Source organism: Sparus aurata, chromosome 18, assembly GCF_900880675.1.
Source record: "Sparus aurata chromosome 18, fSpaAur1.1, whole genome shotgun sequence".
Lineage (NCBI taxonomy): Eukaryota > Metazoa > Chordata > Actinopteri > Spariformes > Sparidae > Sparus > Sparus aurata.
The window spans coordinates 20,477,471-20,505,140 of NC_044204.1; the positions used below are offsets into that span (position 1 = coordinate 20,477,471).

The 27,670-nt window shown below is 43.4% G+C and overlaps 1 protein-coding gene across 1 annotated transcript; it reads left to right on the plus strand.

The window, feature by feature from the left end:
* Positions 1–847: 847 nt before the first annotated feature.
* ankhd1 (ankyrin repeat and KH domain containing 1) lies at positions 848–26,798 on the plus strand. The gene is given in 40 exon segments (XM_030395860.1): positions 848–1,310; positions 4,508–4,661; positions 10,046–10,202; positions 10,448–10,595; positions 10,722–10,869; positions 10,959–11,192; positions 11,317–11,411; positions 11,817–11,972; positions 12,517–12,598; positions 12,813–13,004; positions 13,103–13,212; positions 13,461–13,548; positions 13,691–13,818; positions 13,928–14,071; positions 14,166–14,268; positions 14,399–14,661; positions 14,829–15,113; positions 15,181–15,631; positions 15,719–15,858; positions 15,945–16,056; positions 16,150–16,295; positions 16,398–16,540; positions 17,235–17,448; positions 17,539–17,714; positions 18,017–18,179; positions 18,266–18,361; positions 18,463–18,579; positions 19,109–19,277; positions 19,400–19,599; positions 19,690–20,045; positions 20,484–20,636; positions 20,860–21,009; positions 21,812–22,125; positions 22,128–23,407; positions 24,370–24,559; positions 24,825–24,950; positions 25,221–25,472; positions 25,593–25,777; positions 25,866–26,033; positions 26,158–26,798. Coding segments are annotated over 40 exon segments (8,127 nt in total). The 5' UTR covers positions 848–1,031; the 3' UTR covers positions 26,218–26,798.
* The last annotated feature ends 872 nt before the right edge of the window (positions 26,799–27,670 follow it).

A 27,670-nucleotide genomic window follows, 5' to 3' on the forward strand; every position in this document is an offset into this window, starting at 1 on the left:
GACTTAGGTCATGATGGACAGATGGCTGAAGTCAATGGCAGTGCTGTAAAGTTAAAATAATATTCACTTGAGTCCCTATTAAGACTTTTCAATTCATGATCACTTTAAATTTTGCACCAGGGTGCCACTTCATAGACGTGTATATCCTCAGTGGTTTGATAATCAAGTTCTTGATTACTGTGAGTGAAGACACTGGTGAAACCATTGTCTTTTTGTCTCCATTACCTAGGCCTACTGAATATGTTGAATTATTTCATGGGATTGTGTGTTACTTATTTACAGAAAAACGTTATGTAAACATGTAAGCAGTTCATTTTAAATTAAAAAGTGTGATTAAGATAAAGTGCTCGACTTGTTTTTTTCTTGTTTTTCTCAGTGTGCGTGTCTTTTGTCTCACAACATTTACCCTGAAACATTCCCCTTTATTTCTTCTAGCTTTACTCTAATCATAAATTGTGATCACTAATATATCAAAGTAATAAATTGCATAATTTATAATGTGTGAGGTTAAGTTTTACACTGATATATAATTTCTCATGTAAAATCACCTTAATTGCGTGGTTCACATTTACAGAAGGTACCACATTGTTTTGACTGTAGCCTCTCCATTAATGTGATTGCCCAATAAGAGTTTACATGAACTAGTAGAGCTAGCTACCAGTTAAGTTGGCCTACCATGTCATGTCTTGACGTTCGTTCTACAGCCTCGTGATATTGGTAAACCTAACATGACGCTGCGGTCTCGCGTTTGACAAGCATGAATTTTGACCAATTGAAAACAGAGTTTTTTCCAGCTACGCCAATAGGATTATCAGGATTCCCTACAGGGGCGGTCTTTCTGAGAAACAGTGCGTATCGGGTTAGGTTGTTAGAAAGTTAATGGCTGGGGGAAAGAGATCCTCCTCAACCCTCGCTTCGGGAGAGTTTCTGGATTCCCTGAAGTAAAACACGCAAATATCCTAAAAGAAGGAGCCTGAACGGACGTTTAAGTAAACAGCTAGCTCGTTAACACACGTATTGTGAACATAAGTATGCAGGATGCAGTAGCCGGGACGGCAATGCTGACGGACGGCTTCGAGGACGAGATTGACTCGGTGACTCCTCGCTCCCCAGTGGCAGGGATGGGGGTAGGAGCGACACCAGGAGGAGTCGGACTAGGGGGCATTGGTATTGGTGTAGGTGGAAAGAAAGTACGTTTGTACGGCGAACCAGGCGGCCCTGCAGCAGAAAGACTGGATTTCAAACTAGCGGCCGCGGCCGTCCTCTCCTCAGGTCCAGGATCCGGCAGCGACGAAGACGAGGTTTCAGAGGTAGCTACGCTAAGCTAAGCTAGTTAGCTAAGCCTAACCAGAGAGCTAGGCAACATTCCTCTCCTAGCGCGAGCTGCCTGCTAGCTAGCGAGTTAGCACACAGTTGGCAACCACCCCCTCCCAGGCCGCTGAAATTACGTAAAATAAACCAGCACTTTAACCGAATAACACCTCTTGTCAGTCCAGATGCTTATGGAGTGTTGTGATGTCGATAACGTTTGGTGAGACACAAGCAGTTGTTCACGCTAAGGGGCTGAAATGTTTTATTTATGCAGCGCAGGCTGTGACCACGGCCTAGTTCGGGTGGAAGCGTAGACGGCCTCGTTCGGTGCTGTCGTCTCGCAACACCCATCACAAGTTTGCAGCTCCTCCAACAGCTTTCCAGCCACAGCAAATGGAAGATGCCCGTAAACCCACGGACGTACACGGCCATCTAACTATCTGCCATTTCGTAGTTGTGGTGCAATTACGTCACTTTTCTAAATCATGTAAATTAACTCCGATCGCCTCTCGGCTAACTTTTCGATACGTTTAAGATTATGCTTTTCCTCACGGAACTACCAGAATTTTCGACACTCGGTGTTGACAAATAAGCCAGCTGGGTTTTTTTTTTCTTTCTTTTAATTACATTTTCAACATCCTCCGTTTCTGTCGGTCAGACAGCTACCACCACTGTGTCAACTTCATTTGCGTTGTCACAATTGAGAACAGCTAGAGTTCACGTTGAGAGGTGTCCAACTTTCCATGTGCTGGCAGGCTCACACTAGGACAGGTGTGATGGTATCTCCACCTCATCTAAACACGCTTTAGACATGTGTTGTGTCGGCTCGGTTGGGTGTATGGGTTAAAGCAAATATTTGTCTCCACGACACGAATTTGATATGCCACCCAAAACTACCTTCTTAGATAACAAGTGTGACAGAAACAGCTGTCAGGGTATTTTGACTCGATAATCAAAAAGTTAATAGTCAGACTCTTTAAATGTCATGTCATAACCAAACCGTATTTTTACGTGATCCGTATTTCTAATGTGAGCTGTCAGTTATACTATCGTCATGTAATTAAGTTGAACATCCTTTTGACTGCAGCAGACACAGGATGGAACATGTCAGACTGCTGCATGGCTAATGCATGATTTGAACAGACCCATTAAAGGTCTTAGTTTAATGATATTTTCATGGTGATATTCATAGTCCTCCAAAAGGTGATGCAGTATTTACTGTAAAAAACACTGTCATCAAGGAGTTATGGGTGTGGAGAGAACTGGCGCTGCAGAGCAATGCATAGTACCTGTTGAGCTGCCTCTATTATACTTCACTAATATCTGACCAGAGGGGCTACCTGTCTGAAACATGCTACAGCCCTGCCAGTTAAACAAGTGGGGCTGTCAGCTGATACCGGTGTCAATATAGCCTAGCCATTTCTGTCTGAGCATCAGCTGTGTAGTAGCAGTGGCAGAAAATATCAAGTTTGACAATTGCATCTCGAGGCAGTTTAATTGAATCAAATTGCAGATGTACGGCCTCCGTGTCATGTTTCTCCCCTCACTCAGCCTACTATACGAGCCTGAAAGGGTGCGTTTGTTGTGGTGTTTTTACTCCAGCGGAGATCTCACTGCTCTGGGCAGTAGCTAAAATCTGAGCCCCAGGATTAAGCAGATGCCATTCGAGGCCTTTCCAGCTCTCTGGATACCAACACTCTGGCAACTGTAGTTCATTAATAGTGAAGACTGATGCCCATTGTTGGTTATAAAGGCCCTCGTAGAACTACATCCCCCATGGGTTGTTGTGCTCAGTGTTCCTATCGTATAGCTGAATTCCTCCACATTGCTGAATGCTGACACTCTCCCAACACTGAGCCAGGCCCTGAAAGCCTGCTGCAGCTTTATGGATGGACACAGAGATTGTTAATTTTCCAGTTTTTGTCAAAGGTTGTCTGGCAACTTTTGAATGGCGATCACTTGCGATTTCTTCTAAATCTTTTCATTGTTTTAAAATCACATCTTCAAGAAAGACTGTTTGTTCAAGTTAGCTGTGTGTCATATGACAGTGTCACATTTGTTATTTTCAGTATTAGCTAATGTATATACCTGACCCACTACACAGGATTAATGATTGACTTAAAAGATAGAACAATGTATGGAACTGTTTAATCACTTGCATGGAATTATATGAATCAGTCATTGGTGTCTGTGATATGTTGATGTCAAAACTAGATGCAATCCAAAAAACTTTTTTTCCCAGAATAATGTTTAATCTAAGGAGAAGGATCTGATAATATGTCAAGAGGAATCTCCACAACGATCTGTTGTGCAACTTGGAATTTAATTTAAAGATTCAGAGTGCAAGTAAAATATTAACAAGTTCCAATGCTAAAATGTCAAAAATAGGACTGCCAGCTGTTACTCTTAAACTCACTAAATATAAACAGGTCAGATGATCTTTTTAAGGTTAAGGTTGAGTTTGTTTATGTCAATATTTTGTTTGTAATGTGTTAATATTGTTTACCTTAGTAATGTTTACAAGGAGAGGACTAAAACAGGCTGCTATATTAAACTATGATCGGAAGAAATACATGTCATTATTTGTAATCTCTAAACTCTACTCTTCATTATCATGTGTGTTTAGCTGTAATTTATATGGCAAGCAATATTGATAGGGGTTTCGGTAACATTGACAAAAAGCAGCTATAAAGCATTGTTTGTTCTCATAGTAAATTTGTGTATAATGTTGACTCACTTGGGGAATTTTTGGAATAATAAAATGTTTGTAATACACAATGTAATACTTGATAGCCGACAGGGCAAAAGCTCAGGTATGAGACTGTGGTGCCGTACTTGGGCAGCTGACTCTCAGCTGAATCTCTCCATGTGTGCAGGGGTTTTAATTCCTGGCCGTAGCACTTCCTGTGCTTTGACTCTCTCATCCCTGTGCTCCTTTTTGTTTTCCCTCCGTTGAAAGAAACCGTAAATAAACAAGGGCAGCATGCCTACTCTTTTTATAGGTGGTTTGTGTATGCTTGGCCACTTCTACACAGAAAAATGGAAATGTATTGCTATATTGATGATTTATTAAGCCACATAATGCAAATATTGTCACACTTTTTGTTATTTTGTTTGTGCTATTTAACACACACTGATTAAAACTTGATGTGCATGCATTCTTCATATTTTACCCATCTCTCTGTACCTCTTCAAGGTGGAGTCGTTCATTTTGGACCAGGAGGACCTTGATAACCCCATCATGAAGACAGCGTCAGAGTTGCTTTTGTCCAGCGCCACAGATGGAGTAGATTTGAGGACAGTTGATCCAGAGACACAGGCGCGACTCGAAGCTCTACTGGAAGCTGCAGGTACGACTGCTTCGTCTGAACTTAATTCAGCTTAAGACTTGACAGATGTTCGTTTCTAGTTGACCACTACTTCATTGGCCACACCTTTTTCGATCTAACCAGTCTTAATTGGTGCTTTAACATATGGTATCTTTGAATAAATAAAACCACGCCTTTCTGTCTCAGTTTACCTCCTATCCCTTCTAAATCCCTACAAAAGTTTAAGTCTTAGCTTATATAAGTCCTGAAGCTGAAACCACAATAAAGGGAACCTGCCTGTTCTGCAAGTGTCATTTCAGCACATAGTTTGAAAGTGGTTCTGATAAATTTATTTGGTCAGAACTTGTAATCGAGGTTTAAGAAGGTCTGTGTAGATTAATTCATTAGGGCTGGGTGTCCTGGCCTCGTTTGGGCTTATGAACATTACCGGGCAGATTAACGCTGCAACACGCTTGAGCCTCCACAGCATGCAGAGAGCCCATGTTGAACGGCTAATGGCTAATCTCGTTCTATTCCCCTTTCTCCCTGACTAGTTGGAACAGAAAAGGTGGCAGCTTATAGTACCCTGTTTGCTTAAGATCAGTTACAGCTTGCATTATAATACCTTTAATGTATCTTGACATTGATTTGTATAGTATTCTATAGAGTTTTTGTGTAGTATTGGTAGAGAAAGGGGTAATAGATTGTGATGGTTGTGGCTGGAAAATTTGAACAGCCTCTCTTTATCATTTGCATGAACAAAGTAGCCAGGTATGAGGCCTGTCGAAACCATCACCTCAATTTGTTTAATAAGGTGATGTAGTTTGAGCTTATTTTATTATTTCCAAAACATACTAAGCCCCCTAAATTTGGGGACTATGTATGAGGAATGGCTACAATTCCCCCACATTGCAGTGACAACAACAAATTAATGCTGATTTATGGCGCTTTAACCTAATTGTTTCTTTTACAAATCTTTGCACTGGAGTACAGACCCAAATGATAAAAATGTGACATTGCCCTGCTTCATACTAACAGTTTCTGAACTTCGGCGTTATTTTCTTGGGGGGGATCAAGAGTGTTTGGCTCAAGTTTCAAGCACAAAATTTCAGTGCAAATCTTTACTTTGTGGATTTGTAAAACCAATGCATAGTGGCGTCATTATACAAAATATTACAGGAAACCATTGAAAGAAAGGTGTGATACTTCTTATATTTTACTATGTATAGATAGTATTAGACACTTATCCATCGAAGTGTCTTTTTTAGTTTGAATCTAGGTGCAAATGTGCAATCTGCAGCTGTGTAATGTAGGGAAATGTACAGATCGGGTCAGAATTGGTGTCAGCAGATATCATATATTTAGCCTCAATAGTAATTTATGTAACATTTGTGACAATCCTGTGGTCGTGTTGCTTTCTGCAGCATCTGGACAGGTGTGCGCAAGTGTGAACATGCGCTTTACCATACAAACCCTTTCATTTTTAATACTCAGTCCTACTTCGATCTCAGTTGACATGCAAGATACACGCCTTGAATGAGGGCGACGTGATTCACATTTCTGCTTACTGCAGGAAGTGGCAGAACATATCAACGGCTGTTCATATCAAGCTGTGTGCATTTTTAAGGAGAAGACTGTTAGAAACATTATGAAATACATTGGATATGTTTATAAGGCAGCAAAGGTTAAAATGATGCATTTTCGGACGTATCATAGAATGCAGACAAAGCTGGGTATGATGATCAATAAGAAAATATTAATTCCTACTTTTTGTTGTATTTTGGCAGGTGGCTCTTCTGTCAAACCACAAGTTAGCACACCAATCACACTTAAATTACTTCTCCCAAAGAAGCATCAGTATTCTCATTGTTTAAATGACCCCTCTCAGGCCACAGTGACCAGACACCAGGCAGCAGAGACACTTGAATTTACAATGCAGGGCAGGTTTATTTATATCAGACCTTGTTAACTTGAATACTTCAAAGTACGGTACTTTGGTGGATACAGATGTATTAAGCAACTTGTAAACATCAACTTGATGTATAAGAAAACATTAAATGTAATAAAAACAAAAAGAATATACAAAAATACAAGTACTAAACTCACAGAACCATTGAAACAGACATAAAACAGTCAAGCATACAACAATTATAAGAGGTTCAGCCTAGGAATAATTGAGTAGTTAATGGCCTCGAGTAATTAATAAACAAAAAGTCAAGTGGCCAAAATAATTAATCGGAATAAGAGTTCTCAAGTTGGTGAATGCACATTTACTTCAACGCTGGGCAGCTTTTTTTTTAAAGATCTATGGCTCTGAACTGTAGCTAAACTGTAAAGCTTGTACAGCGGCTAAATGGTGGTCGATTCATTATCTAGTCGTGAGTCGTAAAAGTCACTGCGAGGCATTTCTTGCCTTATAGTAAGGTGTTTTTCTTTACTGGCAGCAAAACACAAGGTAAACAGGGGCTGTGGACTAATTCCCGTATTCTGACTAAGTCCTGTATAAACACCGGAAGCTGCCTACATATGACCTTTCTCTAAGTAAATAATTTTTGTTGGAAAGGAAATCTCAAATTTAGAAACTGTCAGGTATATCTACCTACATTTAATTTTTTACATTTGTAAGAAAGGTCATAATGTGAACTGAGGGCTTAGTGGTGTTACAAGTAACAGCTCACTGCTGTAGAAAAAAGTCTGCTGTAGTCTAATGCACATCTTTGTGGATATTTACCTTGATTACCAGAAACATAATGATGACACATTAGTTGATGTGAATACACCAACCAACCTCATCCAATTTCCTATCAGTGGTGCCAGAGTAGTGTGAATGCCAGTTGTGGGTTCTGAACAAGTATTCGGTACATACACCTGCCCTGACACTTTATTTTAGTAGTTAGAAGATTGTGTTGTCTGTGTAAACATGTCAGAGTTTTCGGGGGAGTGGTGAAGGAACAGGTGCTTATGGATAAACACGCTTAACATCCCTTTCATCTTGGATTTGGACTGGATTCCATGGATCCAAACACATTGGTGCTGTGCTTTAATAGCCCAAGGCAGGTTTCAGGGGTTAAGGACACTTTATATGGCCATTTAAAAAAGCATCAAAGCCTGGGTGCTAGTATGCTGTTCAAAATTTCATAGAAAAACATAAAAATTATTTTTATTCCTGCCTTGTGGGCTATTGGCTACACCTGAAAATTGGTTTACAGATTGAGAAGTTAATCCGTAATGTTAAAATAACAGATGGAAACTGCTTTTGTTCCGAAATTCAATGAGGTTTAATGTTGACTTGCTTGCAATTTTGCGTTGGCTGTTCTCAAACAAACACTGGCTGAAATTTTAATTAGCGACTTGGATTAAAATGTTTATTCAGATTGCATACTGTGTTGGTGGTACAGTGGGTGTAGGCAGTTCAGTGGCTAGCCAGTAACTTGTTTCAGTTGAAACCAAAATATCTGCGAGTGCTCCAAGTCACAGCCTTAACCCCAGTGTGAGCTCAGTGTCCTTTTTGAGAGTTAAATCTAAATAGGTGAGTCTGTATTTGTTTAAAATATGTAAAATACAGTGTTCACAGCTGTAGACATGGTTATTGTGTTTGATATGTACAAATAGGTCTTCGAAAAGAGGGTTAGGAAAAATCATCAGCTGGCTTCTTTTGTTTTCTTCTGAGTTATTTACAGTGCGTCTAACCCAGATGTGTGTTCAGTCTGTTTTGGTTCAGTGAACTTCTTGCATTCTCGGAGATAAACACGATACAGTAAGACATTAATGATCAACTTCCCTGGCCTCTTGTTTCTTTCTGTCTTGGGGGACCGTTGCAAAATCCCTCCTGAGAGCTGTACTAAGTTTAGCTCGAGTCTCAGGCCCAGTGGTGCAAACACAGGAGGACCACAAGGACCGGAGCTCACTTCTGCCTGGCTAATGGATGGGTTGAGGCTGAGGCTGAAAAGTTCAAAGCCGACACTTTTTCCTTCTCTCTTGGCTCTTCTTGCTTCATTTGTACACATGCCTTTAAACCCTAAGCCTCAACACTCAGCACAGTAAATTGAATTGTTTCATTGGTTGGGAAATGGTCTTTGTTCTGTCTTCTGAAAGAGATCTTTTAATCTAGGTCATTAGTAAAAGTTGTTTTTATGCCTCCACTCCTGCGACATCAGTGAACACGATGTCTCAGAAAATCCTGAATGGATTTTTTTTAATCAAATTTGACAAGAGCATCCACTTGGACTCAAGGATGAACTGATTAGATTTTGGTGGTCAGAGGTCATTGTTGCCATTTAAAACATGTTTTTTGCCATAACCCAATAATTCATATTCACAGAGGAGGGGAGATTGTGCTGCTTATAAGTATAAGTATTCACGTTTTAGAGTTTGTAGCTTCTATCAGGATCCACTGGACTGGCTTAGCGTGTGACAGCATTCAAAGAATTTGAAAGAACAACACAAGCTCATTGGTTAAGCTGATATTGAGCTTTAGGTGATTGTCGTTGCACTATGCGACAAAGCACTTCATCAGTCCTCTGTATCCTGTTAAATTGTCTCTAAGTGAAGTTGGTGTTATTTTTTTTACACAAAGTTGTTCACTGGAATCATACACATCAATATTGTGAGAACTTCCATTTCAGCAAAAAACACACACTTGCATGACATTGTTCAGTCTTTACTACATAATATTAAATGAGTCTAGGCAGACATATACATATACATACCTAAAGTGCGACTTGACGGGTTAGTGGCAGTATAAAACCTAGGGACGGCAAATCTAGTTTTCTACATATTTGCTCTTTTCCCTCTTGTCCCGTCTTTGGCTTTCCCCCTATCATGACAAACACACATAGACATAAACACATTTTTCTCTCATAAGACATTTTGTTATTCTCCCAGCTGTGCTTTTCTCTCTCACTGACCACTGTCTCCAGGTTCTGTTTCTCTCACATTCACTGCCTCTTACCCATCTATAATTCACACAGGATGAGACCTTTTCCTTTCCACCATTAACAGCTTGAAGCAATGTCTACTAGCATATAAAGCTAACATTACCGCCCTCGTTGTAGTCATTCTAGTTCTGGTCACAGAGCTGTTAACAGGACATCCCTATTGTAGCCAAGCAAACATTGTTGTGTACCGTCTGACCCAGTCATTGGCAAAAATTTAGGAATTAAGAATTGTAGATAGTGTACTGAAAGTAGTGAAAAAAAAATATTAAGCCATATTAACAAATGCTTGTGTGTGTTTTCTGTGTGTGATTTTTTTTTCTTTTTTTTCTTTTCTTTTTTATCTTCCCTTTTTCCTCTTTGTGTATGCTGCTACTAACCCTGGATTTGGATTGGCTGGACTGGACTTGCTTCTTCATCTGGTCTGGTGTGGTTGTGCTCCCCTGTGGTTTGCCTTGCCCTATGCACCTCTCGCCTTTTGGTGTTCGGCAGGCATCGGTAAACTGTCCACTGCCGATGGTAAAGCTTTTGCAGACCCCGAGGTGCTACGGCGACTGACGTCATCTGTGAGTTGTGCCCTGGACGAAGCTGCAGCAGCCCTGACCCGCATGAGAGCAGAAAACACACTCAACGCCGGCCAAGCCGACAAGTATGTATCTTGCCCATACTGACACTGGCACATGCCAGTTTACCTGAACACAGTTTCATACAGTTATAAACAAGTTAATAAATTGAATTATGCAATGCTTCTCTTTTCTGTCACATCTGAGTTGCACATCCAGTACGTTTGCGTGTGTGTGCATGTTGCTTGTCGGGAGCGATTGCGTAATTGTGAGGCGTATGTGTGCTCACCTGTCACAGTGGCAGTAATTGTAGCAGTCTGGTTATTTTCAGCCGTAGTTTAGCAGAGGCGTGCTCAGACGGGGATGTCAACGCAGTGCGCAAATTGCTGGATGAGGGACGGAGTGTCAACGAACACACAGAGGAAGGGGAGAGCCTGCTTTGCCTGGCCTGCTCGGCCGGCTACTATGAACTTGCACAGGTATGTGAAAGAAAGGTTAGAGTGGGATGTGATAAGCAAAGAAAGAATCATGATTTGTAATTCCCTGATTGTTGTTGAAAAGCCTCCATGCACGCAAACGTTATTATTTGCATCTTCTATCTTTAGGTTTTGTTGGCCATGCACGCCAATGTAGAAGACCGTGGTATCAAGGGAGACATAACGCCACTTATGGCTGCTGCCAGCGGAGGTTATGTGGACATTGTCAAACTGCTTCTGGTTCACGGGGCGGATGTTAACGCACAGTCCTCCACAGGTAAAACCCCTCCTCATTTCTTTAACATTCTGATTATTTTACTCCTCCCTGTTTTTTACAGTCAGATTAACCTCTAGTCTGTCATCCAGGCAACACAGCTCTGACGTACGCGTGTGCCGGTGGCTTCGTCGATGTGGTGAAGGTGCTGCTTAAAGAGGGTGCTAACATAGAGGACCACAACGAGAACGGACACACACCTCTAATGGAGGCGGCCAGTGCTGGCCACGTGGAGGTTGCCAGGGTACTTTTGGAGTATGGCGCCGGAATCAACACACACTCCAATGAGTTCAAGGAGAGCGCTCTCACACTTGCCTGCTATAAAGGTCAGACTTCGAGGATTGACTCTGTCCTGTTGAATACCTTTAGGATGTGTTTTGTTAACATGCTCTTTACTAATGCTTTGTTTAGCAGAAAGGGTTTAGAAAATGGATTATTTATTTTCTGCAGGTCACCTGGATATGGTGCGTTTTCTGTTGGAGGCTGGAGCAGACCAGGAGCATAAAACAGATGAGATGCACACAGCACTGATGGAGGCGTGCATGGTGAGCATCTGACCCAAACCTAAATATTTTATTCTTGGGGTTCATTTAAGGTTGCACTCGTTGCCACAGCTTCTTTTGCATTTTCTTGTACTTTCATATTATTATTATTTTTATTATTGTTATTGTTGTTGTTATTAATGTAAAATTTAGTGTGTTGGGGGGGGGGGGGGGGGGGGATTAGTTTCATATCATTACAACCATTTTCTTCTAATTTTTATATTTCTGTGATATATATAATATAATTCCAGAAATTCCTTCTTTTCTCATGGCTCAGTTTTTTTAATAAATTTTTATTATATTATATATTATATATCCAAACACTACACACACGGTTCTCAAACGCGTGATCCTACATATTTATTCAGGTGCTTATCTCTGCATTCTCTGTGTGTCTCGCTGTCCCAGGACGGCCATGTGGAGGTGGCACGGCTGCTGTTGGACAGCGGCGCGCAGGTCAACATGCCAGCAGATTCCTTCGAGTCGCCCCTTACCCTCGCAGCCTGTGGAGGACATGTGGAGCTGGCAGCCTTGCTCATAGAGAGAGGAGCCAACTTGGAGGAGGTGTGTGTAAAGAGACAGACGACATCATAATAACACAAGAAGAAAGCTCAATTCCCATTTTGGAGCTTTTTCTATATATAAGAATTATACTTCTGTTGTTGTAGACTAGGTATGAATTTCACACATGATGGCATAGAGAATAATCTTCTCTTTTTGACTCATGCTTCAGATACATTGTATTGAGTAATTTACTACCCCACATCTCAAAATGTAGATGGAAATCAGAGATTGGATAAGAACAGATTTCCAAAATTGGAATTACATTTGTTACTGACATTTAAATGACTTTTATGAAACCAGCTACACTGTTTGTCTCTTAAAGCAAGATATGACAAATTATCTGTCCATTTTACAATGCTATTACTTAAAGCTTAATAAAGAAAGAAAAATGCACTCAGCTGGTAGGGAGGTTTGAAATTTTCTGTCCTTCGCGAGACACATAGACACAATAAACTAGCTGATTTCTACACCAAAGAATACTCTTGCTGTGAGTCATAATTGCCCCTATTGCTTCTTACCTGATGTTGCTTCTGTTTGTGTCCAGGTCAATGATGAGGGCTACACCCCTCTGATGGAAGCAGCTAGAGAAGGTCATGAGGAGATGGTAGCACTGCTGCTGGCTCAAGGTAAGCAAGCATTCCTCCTGCATCTGAGAAATGTAAGTTTTATGCCAAGTGCCACTCCAGTGAAAAGTGCACACTTGTCTGGATTTGTTTTGGTGTAAACAGGGAAAATATACGATCATGGATTAGGACTTTTGATTTAATAAATTATGCATGTTTTGCTCTTAAGAATGAGAGACAGTTACTCATCACTGAGCGTTCTTGTACTGTTGTCCAGGTGCTAACATCAATGCCCAGACAGAGGAGACCCAGGAGACGGCTTTGACTCTAGCATGCTGCGGAGGCTTCTTAGAAGTGGCTGACTTCCTCATCAAAGCTGGCGCCGACATCGAGTTGGGCTGTTCCACACCTCTAATGGAGGCTGCACAGGAAGGCCATCTTGAGTTGGTCAAATACCTACTGGCTGCAGGTGAGCAGGAGGAGAGGAGGCTTAGCAAAGCTGTGCTGCATTTAAAATGTCTTAGCTATTATACCTTTGTGCTCACATTCCTGATCTTTATTATTCAGGGGCAAATGTTCACGCCACAACAGCAACGGGTGACACAGCGTTGACATATGCGTGCGAGAATGGACACACTGATGTTGCCGATGTGCTGCTGCAGGCTGGAGCCAACTTGGTACTACATGATCTTAAATGCCCTTTTTCACCAATGATCTGCCATTTGATTTACTTAGGTTTATAAAACAGTCTTTATGTGCAAATGTTAATTGATCGAATTGAACACAGTCTGTTGTGTGAAGTAGGGTTTGTAGGTTGTAGTACCAGAGCAGCGTTATTGTTGAGTCATATTTTTCTAGTCATATATAACTTAGAACTCTTTTGTTCCAAAGACCGAACCAAAGATTTATCATCTTTGTTTTCCAGGAACATGAGTCTGAAGGGGGGCGGACGCCCTTGATGAAGGCAGCGAGGGCAGGACATCTCTGTACAGTGCAGTTCCTTATCAGCAAAGGTGAGTGATTGACTCTTTGTTCTGAATAACCATGATGAATAAAGTCCTTTTACTTTGGAAACCTTTATTTGAAAGCATGAGAGGAAATAGGTAACATATCTCATACACTTAGAGTTCATGTATTTCTTCTTTTCTTGTCCAGGTGCTAATGTGAACAGAGCTACTGCCAACAATGATCACACAGTGGTGTCTCTGGCCTGCGCTGGAGGACATCTGGCTGTAGTGGAGCTGCTGCTGGCACATGGCGCAGATCCTACACACAGACTCAAAGTAATTCACACACTCTGAAAGATTAAGAACAGTTAGAATATTAATGTTTTTCAATATATGTTTAATATTAACACATCATTAAAACCATGTTTTTTTTTTTTCTTTGTAGGATGGTTCGACTATGTTGATAGAAGCTGCTAAGGGTGGCCACACCAATGTGGTTTCCTACCTGTTGGACTACCCCAACAACATCCTATCTGTCCCAGCCCCCGACCTCTCCCAGCTCACTCCCCCCTCGCAAGATGCCTCTCAGGTAAATGCAACAATAAATCACACCCTGTAATGTTCAGGCAGGTCTAATAGTTGTTGTTAATTGTTTGAAACTTACATGTTCTCTGTTGTCACAGGTTCCTCGTGTCCCATTCCAAGCTCTCGCCATGGTAGTGCCCCCTCAGGAGCCTGACCGTGCCCCGTCAAACATCGCCACACCCCCACCCGTCTCCAGCAAAGGTAATCAGTGCTACAAAGTTTAAGACTTTATCTAGCTTTTGAGCTCTTGTCTTCCTAATTTTCTAGTATTCTTTTGTTAACTCATCCTAATCTGAATTTAAATTGTTTAATTTAAACTGTTTAAATCCAGGCGTGTCCAAACAGAGACAGGCAGCCCTCCAGCCAGGTGTCCCCAGCTCAGTGGGCCGGGGGCCTGAAGCAGAGCCTCTGCCGCCCTTCCACTTGTGCCAGCCTCTCGAGTGCATTGTGGAGGAGACAGAGGGAAAGCTCAATGAGCTTGGCCAGAGAATCAGCGCTATCGAGAAGGCCCAGCTTCAGTCACTAGAGCTCATTCAGGGGGAGCCGCTCACCAAAGACAAGATTGAGGAGCTGAAGAAAAGCAGAGAGGAGCAGGTATAATCAGTCATTCATTTGATATCTGATCTCAACTTGAATCTTCTCTCAGTGTTTTAAGAAAGATAGACATGACCTTACAAGCAAATCCATTTTTAAATGTTATTTAATATCTGAGTGGCGTATCAGAAGTTTGTCAAATAAGGATGTGGCCGTTGTCCACTTAGGTGCAGAAGAAGAAGAAAATCTTGAAGGAGCTGCAGAAGGTGGAACGCCAGCTGCAGCTGAAAACGCAGCAACAGTTCACCAAAGAGTACATGGAGGCAAAGGGTTTAAAAGAGGAGCAGGAGCCAGGACAAAGCCAGGGCCCAGGCCCAGGGCCTGGAAGTACGACGGCTGCTCCAGGGCCCCTTCCCGCCACGCCAGGTGCCCTAGTACACACTGGCTCCGACACGGACGAAGAGGCCATCAAGGAAGAACAAGAGGAGCAGCCAGGAGAGGAAGGGGAAGAGGTGAGCATGTTTTTAATTTTAAATTTGTCGCGTCTCTTACACTGTTTACTGACATCAAAGATTTAAGGTATTTATACATTATCAGGAAGAGGAAGATGATGATGATGATGATGATGAAGAGGAGGGTTCAGAGGAAGAGGGGGATGGAGAAGAGGACAATTACCCCAAGCTTCCTCAGGTCGGCACAATCCTCTACAGGGATGGGCCACAGCAGCCTCCTCTGCCCCCTTCGCCACAGGCCCAGCCCCAGCCCCAGCCCCAGCCTCCTCCCCCGCCTCTTCAGGCTGCCTTCATCCCCATCCAACCCCTGCCCGACTACAACCCTGCAGACTACCCGGGAAGCACTAGCCCAGAGCTGCAGAGGGTACTGGTGGGGCAGCAGATGCTGGGCCAGCAGCAGCAGGGTCAACAGTTGGCTGGGTTAGGCCCAGGAATGATACCTCAGCAGGCTCCAGATGGGCTCATGGTAGCTACACCTGCACAGACACTCACAGACACGCTGGATGACATCATGGCAGGTAAGTGCTATGACTCTCATTGGACGCAAATGTCTGCTCAATCCATTGTATGTGTTCAAATAACCTTTTTTTTCCCCTCCACTCCAGCTGTGAGCAGCCGTGTGCCCATGCTGAACACTACAACCTCACCCACACCCCTGTCCCAGCCACCAACACAGATGCCCGCAAACATCGCTTCGCCCCCTTCGGTCCTGCCCCTCTACCCTTCTGTCGACATAGATGCACATGTAAGACAAAGGGCCAGTTATATGTGACAGAATTCTCCAAAAAATGACTTGTCTGTACAAAGTTAGACTTTTTGTTCTCTTCACAGACGGAGAGTAACCATGACACAGCGCTGACGCTGGCGTGTGCAGGAGGACATGAGGAGCTTGTGTCTGTCCTTATTGCACGGGGAGCCAACATTGAACACCGGGACAAAAAAGGTGCAACTTCTAAACATTAGTGAGATATGAAATGAGTTGATTATAGATGTTTCATATATTGAGTAACCCTTATATTCCTTCTTTCCTCCACAGGCTTTACTCCTCTGATCCTGGCTGCCACTGCTGGCCACGTAGGAGTGGTGGAGGTGCTCCTGGACAAAGGGGGTGACATTGAGGCTCAGTCAGAGAGAACCAAAGACACGCCCCTCTCCCTGGCCTGCTCTGGGGGACGTCAGGAGGTAAATACATTGCCTTTCAGTTTTACCTTCACAATATTGACATTCCTGCTCATGATTTTCATAGTTTGACTATGCTGTTTAATCATCACTTGTGTCGGTCAGGTGGTTGAGCTGCTGCTGCTTCGGGGAGCCAATAAGGAACACCGCAATGTTTCCGACTACACGCCTCTTAGCCTGGCTGCTTCTGGGGGTTACGTCAACATCATCAAGATACTCCTCAATGCTGGGGCTGAAATAAACTCAAGGTGAGCGCTAGGAAGTATCACTTTGGCCCCTTGGAAGGAGTGAAGCATTACTTCAAATGTTAGGTTTAGTATTTTGTTAATATGACCTTGACATTTATTAGTTCCTGAAAGTGAATGAAGTCATACTATGGAGACACCAGAAGGTGCCAGAAATCTCCATGAAGTGTTCTAGCCACACCCAAAAGTAAAACCATGATCACATGATTACCTATATATAAATAAGGAATGAAGATACAGTAATACCACTTTTGCTCATATATAGTACTGGTAAAGATAAGTGTGTTCCTCTTTGTGTGCAACGTCATGAAAACAGACGTTCATGCCTGGGAAAACAGAAAACAGTAGAAGACAGCATGGAGGCCACCAACTATGTTACCGTGTTACTAGTATCTTTTACTTCATTCTCTCTTCAAACTTGGTGGTGACTAGACAATGTTTGAACATTGCTACTTGAACATAAATGGATAGAAAACGATTTACACACCATCGTAAGGATCTTTATCAGGTGTCACTCTGGAAAAGGGCTGAAAATTAGTGCATCACATGTTTCAATCACTGTTGATTGGTGCTTGAGTTGATAATACATATTTAGTGACTGAAACAAAGTAAAATGTTGATAACTGAAATCAAGACAAATACTCAACATTTAAGTTTTATTTTGGTTGGTCTCTAAACAACACATTTTTTTCACTAGGACTGGGAGCAAGCTTGGAATCTCTCCTCTGATGCTGGCAGCTATGAATGGTCATGTTCCGGCAGTAAAGCTGTTGCTAGACATGGGCTCGGACATCAATGCCCAGATCGAGACCAACAGAAACACAGCTCTCACCCTCGCATGCTTCCAGGGGCGGGCTGAGGTCGTCAGTCTGCTGCTCGATCGCAAGGCCAACGTAGAGCATCGTGCTAAGGTGAGCATCTGGATCACATATACCAACACGCATCGTATTCCAGTTACTAGACTTGATGAATTAATTTGTGAATATTCTGACTTCATGCAGACCGGCCTTACTCCTCTCATGGAGGCGGCCTCAGGAGGTTACGCAGAGGTGGGCCGAGTGCTGCTGGACAAAGGTGCCGATGTCAATGCTCCACCTGTTCCCTCATCCAGAGACACTGCCCTCACCATTGCTGCAGACAAAGGCCACTACAAGTTTTGTGAGCTGCTTATCAACAGGTGAGTGCTATTGGGTGGTCCTGTGCTGAACCATGTTCTGGTTTTCTTATAATTAGCTGATCCTCAGTCACTTCAGCTATTGAGTGAATAAGCTGTTAAGAGTGCACCATGGTTATATTTTTCACTCTGGCTGAGGTGAGGTTCTGATGCTGTGTTGTTTTATTGTTGATGCACAGAGTGTACTTTTTCACATTATGTTTCACACCTTGAATGCTTGTGAGGCAGAAGTCTAAAAAGCACATTCACTTTAAAATCAGGTGTCGACCATAGATGAGTCTGTTGACTCCTTTCTGTCTTTGCAGGGGTGCCCATATCGATGTACGAAACAAGAAAGGGAACACTCCTCTCTGGCTGGCGGCAAACGGCGGTCATTTTGACGTGGTGCAGCTCTTAGTGCATGCCAGTGCTGATGTGGATGCAGCCGACAATCGCAAGATTACCCCACTCATGGCTGCTTTTCGAAAGGTGCAGACTTTATCAGAACTTTGTCATTGTGTCAGGCGTCACTTTAGCGAGTCTCTGGTTTCTAACCATCCTGCCTAAAATTTTAGGGTCATGTGAAGGTGGTGCAGTATCTTGTGAAGGAGGTCAACCAATTCCCATCAGATATCGAGTGCATGAGATATATCGCGACCATCGCTGACAAGGTAGGTGTTGCGCTCCTTCTCAGTCACTAGTCAGAACCGGCAGAACTGCTGTTGATGTTAGCAGAGCTCTAACTCCAGCTGTTTGTTCCTTGATGTTGCAGGAGCTGTTGAAGAAGTGCCACCAGTGCATGGAGACCATTGTCAAAGCCAAAGACCAGCAGGCAGCCGAGGCCAACAAGAATGCAAGCATTCTTCTCAAGGAGCTAGACTTGGAGAAGGTATTGTCACATCCTGCGTCCGTGTTTCTGGAAGTTGTCATATTATGTTATCATATATATCACACTGAATGAAGACGCACGTTTATTTTTGTATTCCACATTTTTAAACATGGAACATATTTTTTCAATATAGTTTCAAGTCAGAAGCCATCAGTGTCAATAAAAAACAATGATAGTTTACAAAAGGATTATAAATTGTTGATGATAAATTGCTTTTATACATACACATATTTTCACTTATCCATATATACATATATACATGCATGTATATCAATTGAGAACCAAAGGGGGGGGGGGGGAAGGAACATTGGGAGAACTATCTTATTTGTAAAACGTCAAATTTAAGAAGTAACCTAATCAGACCTTGATTTCAAAAACGTTAGAAAGGAACCTCCATATTTATAAAAGATGTCATTTTTTAGTCTAATGATGTATGCAGGCCTTATAGTCTCTAGACAGGAAGAAAGCGTGTTAATCCAACTACCACGACAAACATTTATCTAAAATGACTCTGCGTTGTGTGCGACAGTCCCGGGAGGAGAGCAAGAAGCAGGCCCTGGCTGCTAAGCGTGAGAAACGTAAGGAGAAACGCAAGAAGAAGAAGGAGGAGCAGAAGAGGAAGCAGGAGGAAGAGGAGGGGCAGAAAACCAAGGAGGATTTCTCTGAGATGCAGGAGCAGAAGGAGGATTCAGCTGATGGTAACTTTCCATGACTTTTCCTAAAGTGCCTAGAGTTGTCAAATAATTACTATTCTGTTATACTAGAATTAAATGGTTTGTAACTGTTCCTGTCTGAACTTGACCTGTTTGCCTCCCCATAGAAGCAGATGTTCCTATCGAGCCTCCAAGTGCAACCACCACCACCACCATCGGTATATCTGCCACCTCCACCACTTTCACTACAGCTTTTGGTAAGAAGCGAGCAAGTGTGGCCACTACCCCGAGCACCAATCGCAAGAACAAAAAGAACAAGACCAAGGACTCCTCGCCCAACGAACCCATCATATTACAGGATCCGCAGGTAAGCACTACAGCTTATATCAACGGTATAGTTTGTCTTTTTCTGATGAGTTAATTTCACTCGGTGCCTGTGTTTATGTCCTCCCCGTAGGTTGCACTAGCACAGCACAAGGCTGACAAGAACAAGATCCACGGTGAGCCCCGGGGTGGGGGTGGGGGAGTGACAGGGGGCAACAGCGATTCTGACCCCTTGGATAGCACCGACTGTGCCAGTGAGAGCAGCAGCAGCGGGGGCAAGAGTCAGGAGCTCAACTACCTCCCTGACCTCACCTCATCCGCCTCCTCCTCCTCCTCCTCTTCCTCCTCCTCTTCCTCAGCCCCCTCCTCAGGAGTGGCCCAGTCCCAGGTCCTCCTGCGCGGCCCAGAGAAGAGACACTGTCCTCAGCCGCAGACTGACGGCAAGTTGGACAACAAGGTCACAGTCTCCATCTCAAAACCAACGCAAAAGTGAGTCCCTGTTGGAGCAGAGCAAGTTCATTATCTTGGATACTAATTGGCAATCGAGTGAGGGATTGTTTTTATGGGGGAACTTTTGTTAAGTTAAGCTTATTTAGAAAACACTATTCCTTATTTTTCAGCCAACATGACAGAAAGCATATCATATATGACATATATCACGTTGTGATCTGAACCCGAGTAGAGCTGCAACAATTTTCTTCATCATTAATGATAATACAAGCAGAATCTTTGGGTTTTGGACAAAATAAGCAATTTAAAGTTGTCACTTTGAGCCCTGACAAATTGAGATGAGCATTTATCGCAGTTTGTTGACATTTCATGGACCAACCAATAAATTGATTAATTGTGAAAGTAAACAACAGAATAGTCAATATGAAAATAATTTCAATGAAGCCCTAAATTTGAGCTTTGCCCGTTCTTTCACAGAGCTCCGGACATGATCGACTCCACCTCGAACTCCTTGCCCTCACCATTCAAGACCATGGCTCTTCCCATCACCTCGCCCAACAGTAAACTCAGCCTCACGAGCCCCAAGAGAGGCCAGAAGAGAGAAGAAGGTTGGAAGGAGGTGGTCAGAAGGTTAGCAGTTGTTTTATGTTGTCTGTTTACTTTACAACCTTTCACAAGGTTTTCAAGTTTTACTTTATATGCACGCATATGTAGAAGAAAGATGTCTTTTTTTTTAATTCAGCATCAAACTTGTTTTGATTTGTGGGTGTCGGTTGATGTGAATTATAATCCACAGTTCCCGTCTGCCAGAATAGAAAGTTGAATAATGAAATGTCACTGCTTCCTTTTGAAGATCAAAGAAGCTGTCTGTGCCAGCCTCTGTCGTGTCTCGGATCATGGGCAGAGGAGGCTGCAACATCACAGCCATCCAGGACGTGACGGGAGCTCACATTGATGTAGACAAACAGAAGGACAAGAACGGGGAGAGGATGATCACCATAAGGTACAAATGATGCCCTCTGGTGGACAGCAAACAGAAATACAGCTGTAGTGTAACAGTTGGTCACGTGCATTAAGTCCGTAAGCCCAATCTAGATGATGGATTTCGCTCACACTTGATTAACCAATGGTCTGTAGCCCTAATGGATGTGATGCATCTTGGTCCGCCAATATTGTTATTAATGCAATGATTTATTGGCAGAACATTGATCTTGGCTGATATTTGGCTTGTTGACTGCTATTGGTCCACCGGCAAATAAGATGATATTCATCGATGACAATGGTCGATGTTTATCTGTTATCACAAATCATGCTAAATTTATTAATGTGACATCTGCCATCATTTTGTAAGGCTTTAGCTGCAGCGGTCTAACAGGGCTCCTGAAGGAGTTACTTAAAGATAATTTTTTTATGTGAAATAATGTTATATAAAGGTTGTTTCACAAATGTATATGGACAAATGTGTGCTCTTTCAAAGATGGTGTAATCAAGCGCTGAATGACAGTTTGAGGAATTTCTTATGATGAAGATTCTTTGTTTAACCTGGCACAAAGGGGGGGAATAAACAACAAAAATAATAGATATCGGCATTGATATCGGTCCTGATATTCACAATTTAGGCATCCCTAAGTAGTTATTATAGTAAAAACAGTAAACCTGCACGTTTGCTATTGCTAGTACAAAGACCAAAGCCCTGGTCTGTCATAAAACTTAATCATAGTGAATTATGTTTATGTTATCACTTTTGATTTGGTATACTTTTTACCACAAGAATGGAATGAATGAAGTGCATTTTGTTGTTTCAGAGGAGGCACGGAGTCTACAAGGTATGCAGTCCAGCTGATCAATGCTCTAATCCAAGACCCAGCCAAAGAGCTCGAAGATCTGATCCCCCGAAATCACATCAGAGCCCCAGGCTCTAAAACGACCTCAGCCTCCTTCCCCAGCACCACAGGGGCCACCAGCGGTTCAACCACTGGGCCAAAGGCCCTGAGCTCATTGGTCACCCCCACAGGCGTCTCGTTCCAGCCCTCCTCATCCTCACCTTCATCCTCCTCTCAGGCTGGGGGGAAGATCGGGAAGGGGCTGTCATCAAATGTCAGACAGCCTTTCCTGTGTCTCTGCCCCTGGCGTATGCCCACCCTCAGCTGGCTCTACTGGCTGCTCAGACCATGCACCAGATCAGACACCCTCGTCTACCCATGGCCCAGTTTGGTGGCACCTTCTCACCTGCTGCCAGCACCTGGGGGCCCTTCCCTGTGCGTCCCGTGAGCCCCGGCAGTGCTAACAGCTCCCCCAAACACAACGGAGGAACCAACGGCACCGGAGGCCAGGCCAGACCCAGTGCGACCCACAGTGAACACAGCAGCACAGTCAGCTCAGGAGCCTCAGTCACGACCATCAACACCACCACCATCGCTTCTAACACGTCAACAGCCACAGGCTCACCTCATACCCCGAACCCTACTCCATACAACCCCCAACCGAGCGTCCCCACTCCTTCGTCTGTCAGAAAACAGCTCTTCGCCCCCGACCCCAAACCTGCTGGTGTCACCCCTGTGTCTGTTGTTGCCACAGCTACTAGTGGCAGTAATGCAGTACGAGGCACAGGTTCCCCTGCACATCACAGTTCCACTACAACCACAGCGAATGCACCTCAGCAGCCAGTTGGACCTATCTCGCAGCCCCCCATCCAACCCCCAGCTAAAACAGAGCCCAGTGTCGTTGCCCCACCTGGAAAAGACAAGCCCTCTCTACCTGTAGAGAACCAGCCTGTTTCTGTCAGTGAGAGCATCAACTCTGTGGGTTTCACTGCCCCCGCCATGGCTTTACCTCCCAAACCAGAGCCTCGACAGCAGTTACCTCCCCCTCCCTCCTCTGTACCATCCTCAGAGGCTCCACCACCCCTCCTCAACCCCCAGCACAGCTCCCACCTCCCCTCAGCACCTCCTCCTGTCCTCTCACACAATGTTGCACACCCAAACAACACTGTACCCCACTTCTCTGCCCCTGCACCTAGAGTCTCTCATCGTATGCAGCCACCAGGGCCTTACTATTCCCTTTCTGAGCAGCAGCAGCAACAACAGCAGACGCAACAGCAGCAGCAGCAGCAACAACAACAACAACAACAACAGTCTGTGTTTGTGCCCTTCAATGCTCAGCAAGAGCCCCCGAAACAGACCCAAAACCATACGTCCCAGCCCACAAGTTTGCCTCCACAAGCCCAGAGCCAAGCTCAAGCCCAGGCTCAAGGCTCCCTTCAGGTCTCTGCTAACCTGGGGATGATGAACGGTTCCCAGATGCAGCATGTGGCCAATGCAGGCAAGCCTCAGCAGATGCCCCCCAACTTCGGTCCTGCAGGTCTCTTTAACTTCAGCAGCATCTTTGATAACAACAGCCAGGTGAGTTGAATTCAAATATTAGACAGACATCTTGTTGTAGTTTTGGCTCTGCTTATGCAGCGACTTTAATTGACAAACAATGAAGTTAAGTAGTTGAGCAGAATTACAAATCATTAAAGTATATGGTACAATGCAGGGTTTCCCCTACATGTAATTGACTGTGGCGCACCGCCACGGCAAAATAAAAGCCGCCACACCTTCAAAATTCAGGCATAAATAAATCCAGTGTTAGAGAAAGGAAATATTTTACCGTCGTCTTCCACCGCAGTCTTTGACGTTAACTAGCATGTTGGATATTTAGCTTGATAATTAGCTAGAGGATTAAAATGGTCACTTAGAGCAGAGTCCTGCACGGGTGTCCACAGCATCCGACCCGTTTTCTGACAGTAGCACAAATTACATTCCGTATCCGAGCTGACCCGCTATAAATTGATACCGACGCCTGAAGGAAAATTGGATGGACACAATTTTTTTAAAAAGTAAGCCAGCGTGGGGAATGGGAGTTCTGAGAGGGTGCAAGCACGCATGAATGAGCTCAAATGAAATATAAATGCTTATCATTTGTGTCACTAATAATGACTGATGATAAATGACACCTTGAAAATGGCAATCGTAAAACCCGACCCGCCTCTCCAGGCGTCCGACCTGATCCACATCTGTGTCCGACACAGTACATTGTTTTTCACCCATGCAGGACTCTGCAGATAACTCCTAGCTTGAAACAAATAATAGAAATGGTATTTCTTTACAATATTAGAGTTCATGATGGCTGTGTGAGGGCATTATAACCAGAGAAAAAAAATGAAATTCCCTAAGTGGCCTTTGACATAAGTAGAAATATTACAGTATGATGACCCAAAATGCGCCCCCCCCCCCCCGCGCCACAGTCTCAGAAAATACTGGGGGAACTGTCACGCCCAATGATTAAAATGTTGTTGTTGTCAATTCTGCTTGCCTTTCAGGTTGGAAACAATCAGGTGTGGGGTGCATGTCATCTGCCAGCTCGATCACCTCCAGAGCAGTCGTACTCGGCCCCACCAGCCTACATGAACATGGGCCAGATTGAGAATATGATACCCCCACCTCCTCCGGACAGCTCAAAAGCCCCTGGCTACCGCTCTGCCTCACAGAGGATGGTCAACAGCCCCATTGGTATGACAGCTTTCAATTTAGTTTATAAAAGATCATATAAACATAAATCATCTGAGATAAATTATCTGCTTTAGAGAGGAACCTAACAAAAAATAATCTTAAAAATAGGGGTAGTAAAAGTGTGTGTGTGTATAACCATATACATGTGAGAAAGAGCACAATTCAAACTGACAATGAGGCATTTGACCCTGAAGTTTAAGGTAGAGTTTTCTTACCCGTGTGCTCAATAATGAGCTGTTGTCTCTTTCGTTGTCTGTACTCACAGCGTTGACCAGCTATGCCACCAGTATCTCTGGCAGCCCTGTGTATCTGCACGGTCATACAGGGGTCGGCACACCTTCCTTCAGCAGACAGCACTTTTCCCCTCACCCATGGAGTGCATCCACATCAGGTGCGAGGCTCACGCTTGTTTCTACATTAATTCTTCAGCCTGGAATTATCTATTTAGACTTAAAAGACTGAAAGTTTAGTTTTGTACTGATCTTTTTATGTTTGCTTGTTTTGTCTGTAACCTTCTATGGATCCATGAATGGCATTTTAACTTATTTTCTGTTTTGATTTTGTTCATCAGTATGAATCTTAAAGGAAAATTAACGTTTTATTTGCTTTCATGTGTGTGAATCTTATCTGTCCCTAACTATTTCTTCCTCTTCTCCACCAGGTGAATCTCCTGTCCCGCCTCCCTCTACGGTGTCATCCTCAGCCCTCTCCACCTCAGCTGTGGCCCCTCCACCCCAGCCTAAGCAAGGCAGCTCCTCGCAGCAGGACCGTAAGGTTCCCCCACCCATCGGCACAGAGCGGCTGGCCAGGATCAGGCAGACGGGTTCTGTCAACCCACCTCTCCTCACTACCAGCTACACGGCATCTGTTGGACAGGGAGGCATTTGGTCATTCGGGGTCGGGAGTGCTTCGGGTAAGAGCACATTTTATTTTCCTTTTTGTATTTTTTTTTTTTTTTTTAGTTTAAAACAAATCTCAGTTGCTGATCATCATCATTGCAAATTGCTAATCCCCCCCGTGTGTCTTGGTACAGAGGCCATGTCTGGTTGGTCCCAGCCCCTGATGAGCAGCCACATGATGCACCCTCAGCTGCAGGCGGAGCAGTCGGCCTTCTCTCAGCACCAGCCCATGGAGCAGGATGACACGGGCATCGCTAACCCAGCTAACAATTACCACCAGCCCCAGCATTTGCCCAACAGTTACATGGACTTCCCAAAGGTAACACAAAGCCAAAGCTCCGTAGATAATTTAACCCATCTTCCTCTTATGTACATGTTTAAACAATCATCTGTTATTCTGTGTTCAGGGGATGCCTATGTCAATGTATGGAGGCACCATGCTGCCCCCTCATCCTCCCATGGCAGAGGGGCCAGGGGGACCGATGTACAATGGATTGCACGCTGGTGACCCCGCATGGAGCCCCATCATCAAAGTGGTCCCAAACAATGCAGATAACTCTGACCCACAACAGCAGGTAATGCCCTCTATTATGCTGGTTGAAGGTCAGCAGTCAGGCTTGTATTTCAGACAATAGTCTGAAATAATATTTGACTCATCTGTCCTAACATCTGTCCCTTATCGGTCCTCTCTCCCCTCAGGTGTGGCCTGGTACCTGGGCACCTCATGTGGGCAATGTGCACCTGAACCACGTCAACTAGACAGCGTCCACAGCAATCAAACGCACACAGCATGACCCACAGCGCAAACATGAAATACAAACTGACGAACATGACCGATTAAGACAAACGAAAAAAGAAAAACGTTCAACATATAAACTTTAGTAGAGACCTGAAAGTGCAGAGCGGAGGTTGAAGAATTGGAAGTTCTCTTGACGCCATTCTTTGATGTGCCTATCTCAAACGAGGAAAGAGGAAATTGGGGCGAGAGCTGTAATCAGTGTCTCGATTGATGCAAACAAACATGCGCGATCACCTGTTTAACAGGATCCATTCTCTGCGTAGTTTAGCGATTTTGACTTAAACCCACATACACCGTTCTTGGGCTGCAGGGGGGCTCAACATGAAGTAGCTATTTAAACTTGGCCCAGAACTAGATGATGATTACCTAAAGAGAAAGAGAAATCAGAACCTTTTAGAGTGGTAAATACATGTATAATTGTTTACATACTAAAAAGGGTTAAAATGAGAGTAAATTTCATGTCGTATAGTGGCTCTACTTTATGTAGCCTGTATTAATGTGAAATATTTACCTTAATATTCAATAAAAAGATTGAAAAGTATTTGTGTGCTGTTTTATGAATCATTATAATGTTATCATTATTATTGAGGTTTTTGGGCATTTTTTTTTTTTTGTCCTTTTCTGCAGCTGGAGTCTTAAAAACCTGCCTTAATGGTCGTAAAGAAGATTTGAAAGATTTTTTTAAATGACCACGGTATGAATGTTGAGTTTCTTTCCTTTTAAACTATTTTAGCTGAGACTTGAGCTAGCTGGAAGGGTTCACTGTCATTCCCAGTGATACTTAAATAGGGTGTCTGTTATTTGAATCTGACCTACAAACAAGTTGGAAAGCTAGTCAGGCTGATGTAATTGGATATACATGCATACATTCATATCAAACATATGAGCTTATGCAGTATAGAAAGTGTGCTGTAAATGCAATAATTTATTGTGCCCTTACAGGCATAAATACTGTTTTCCAAACCATAATGCATCGTCACCGCCTATCTGAGAGTCAATAATGGCTGCAACGGTGAACTTTATTCAATACTGCCACCCAGTGTTGATAGTGGGGATCTATTGTAACCTAAAGTAGAAAGGCGTAGCAAACATTACATTTTTATTCAACATTTTTCACAGGGTTAAAAGGTCATGATCAAACCTAATCTGGTTTGGGCTGTCATAGATTGCAGTGCCAAAGATTGATTATTTTCTTGGACCATATCGTTTATATAGTTTTACAATGCTTGTCTGAGCCTGTAGGCCCCAGTTGATTATTACACATTAAAGCACTGAGTTCTCTTGAGTTACCATAATATAGATCAAATAAAGCCCTTCAGCAACTGGAAAAGATATGTTTCTCATGCTATATTTACATTTTCTATGGGATTTTGCAATAGTTAAATCTCCATGCTGGTTTATTAATGTGCCACC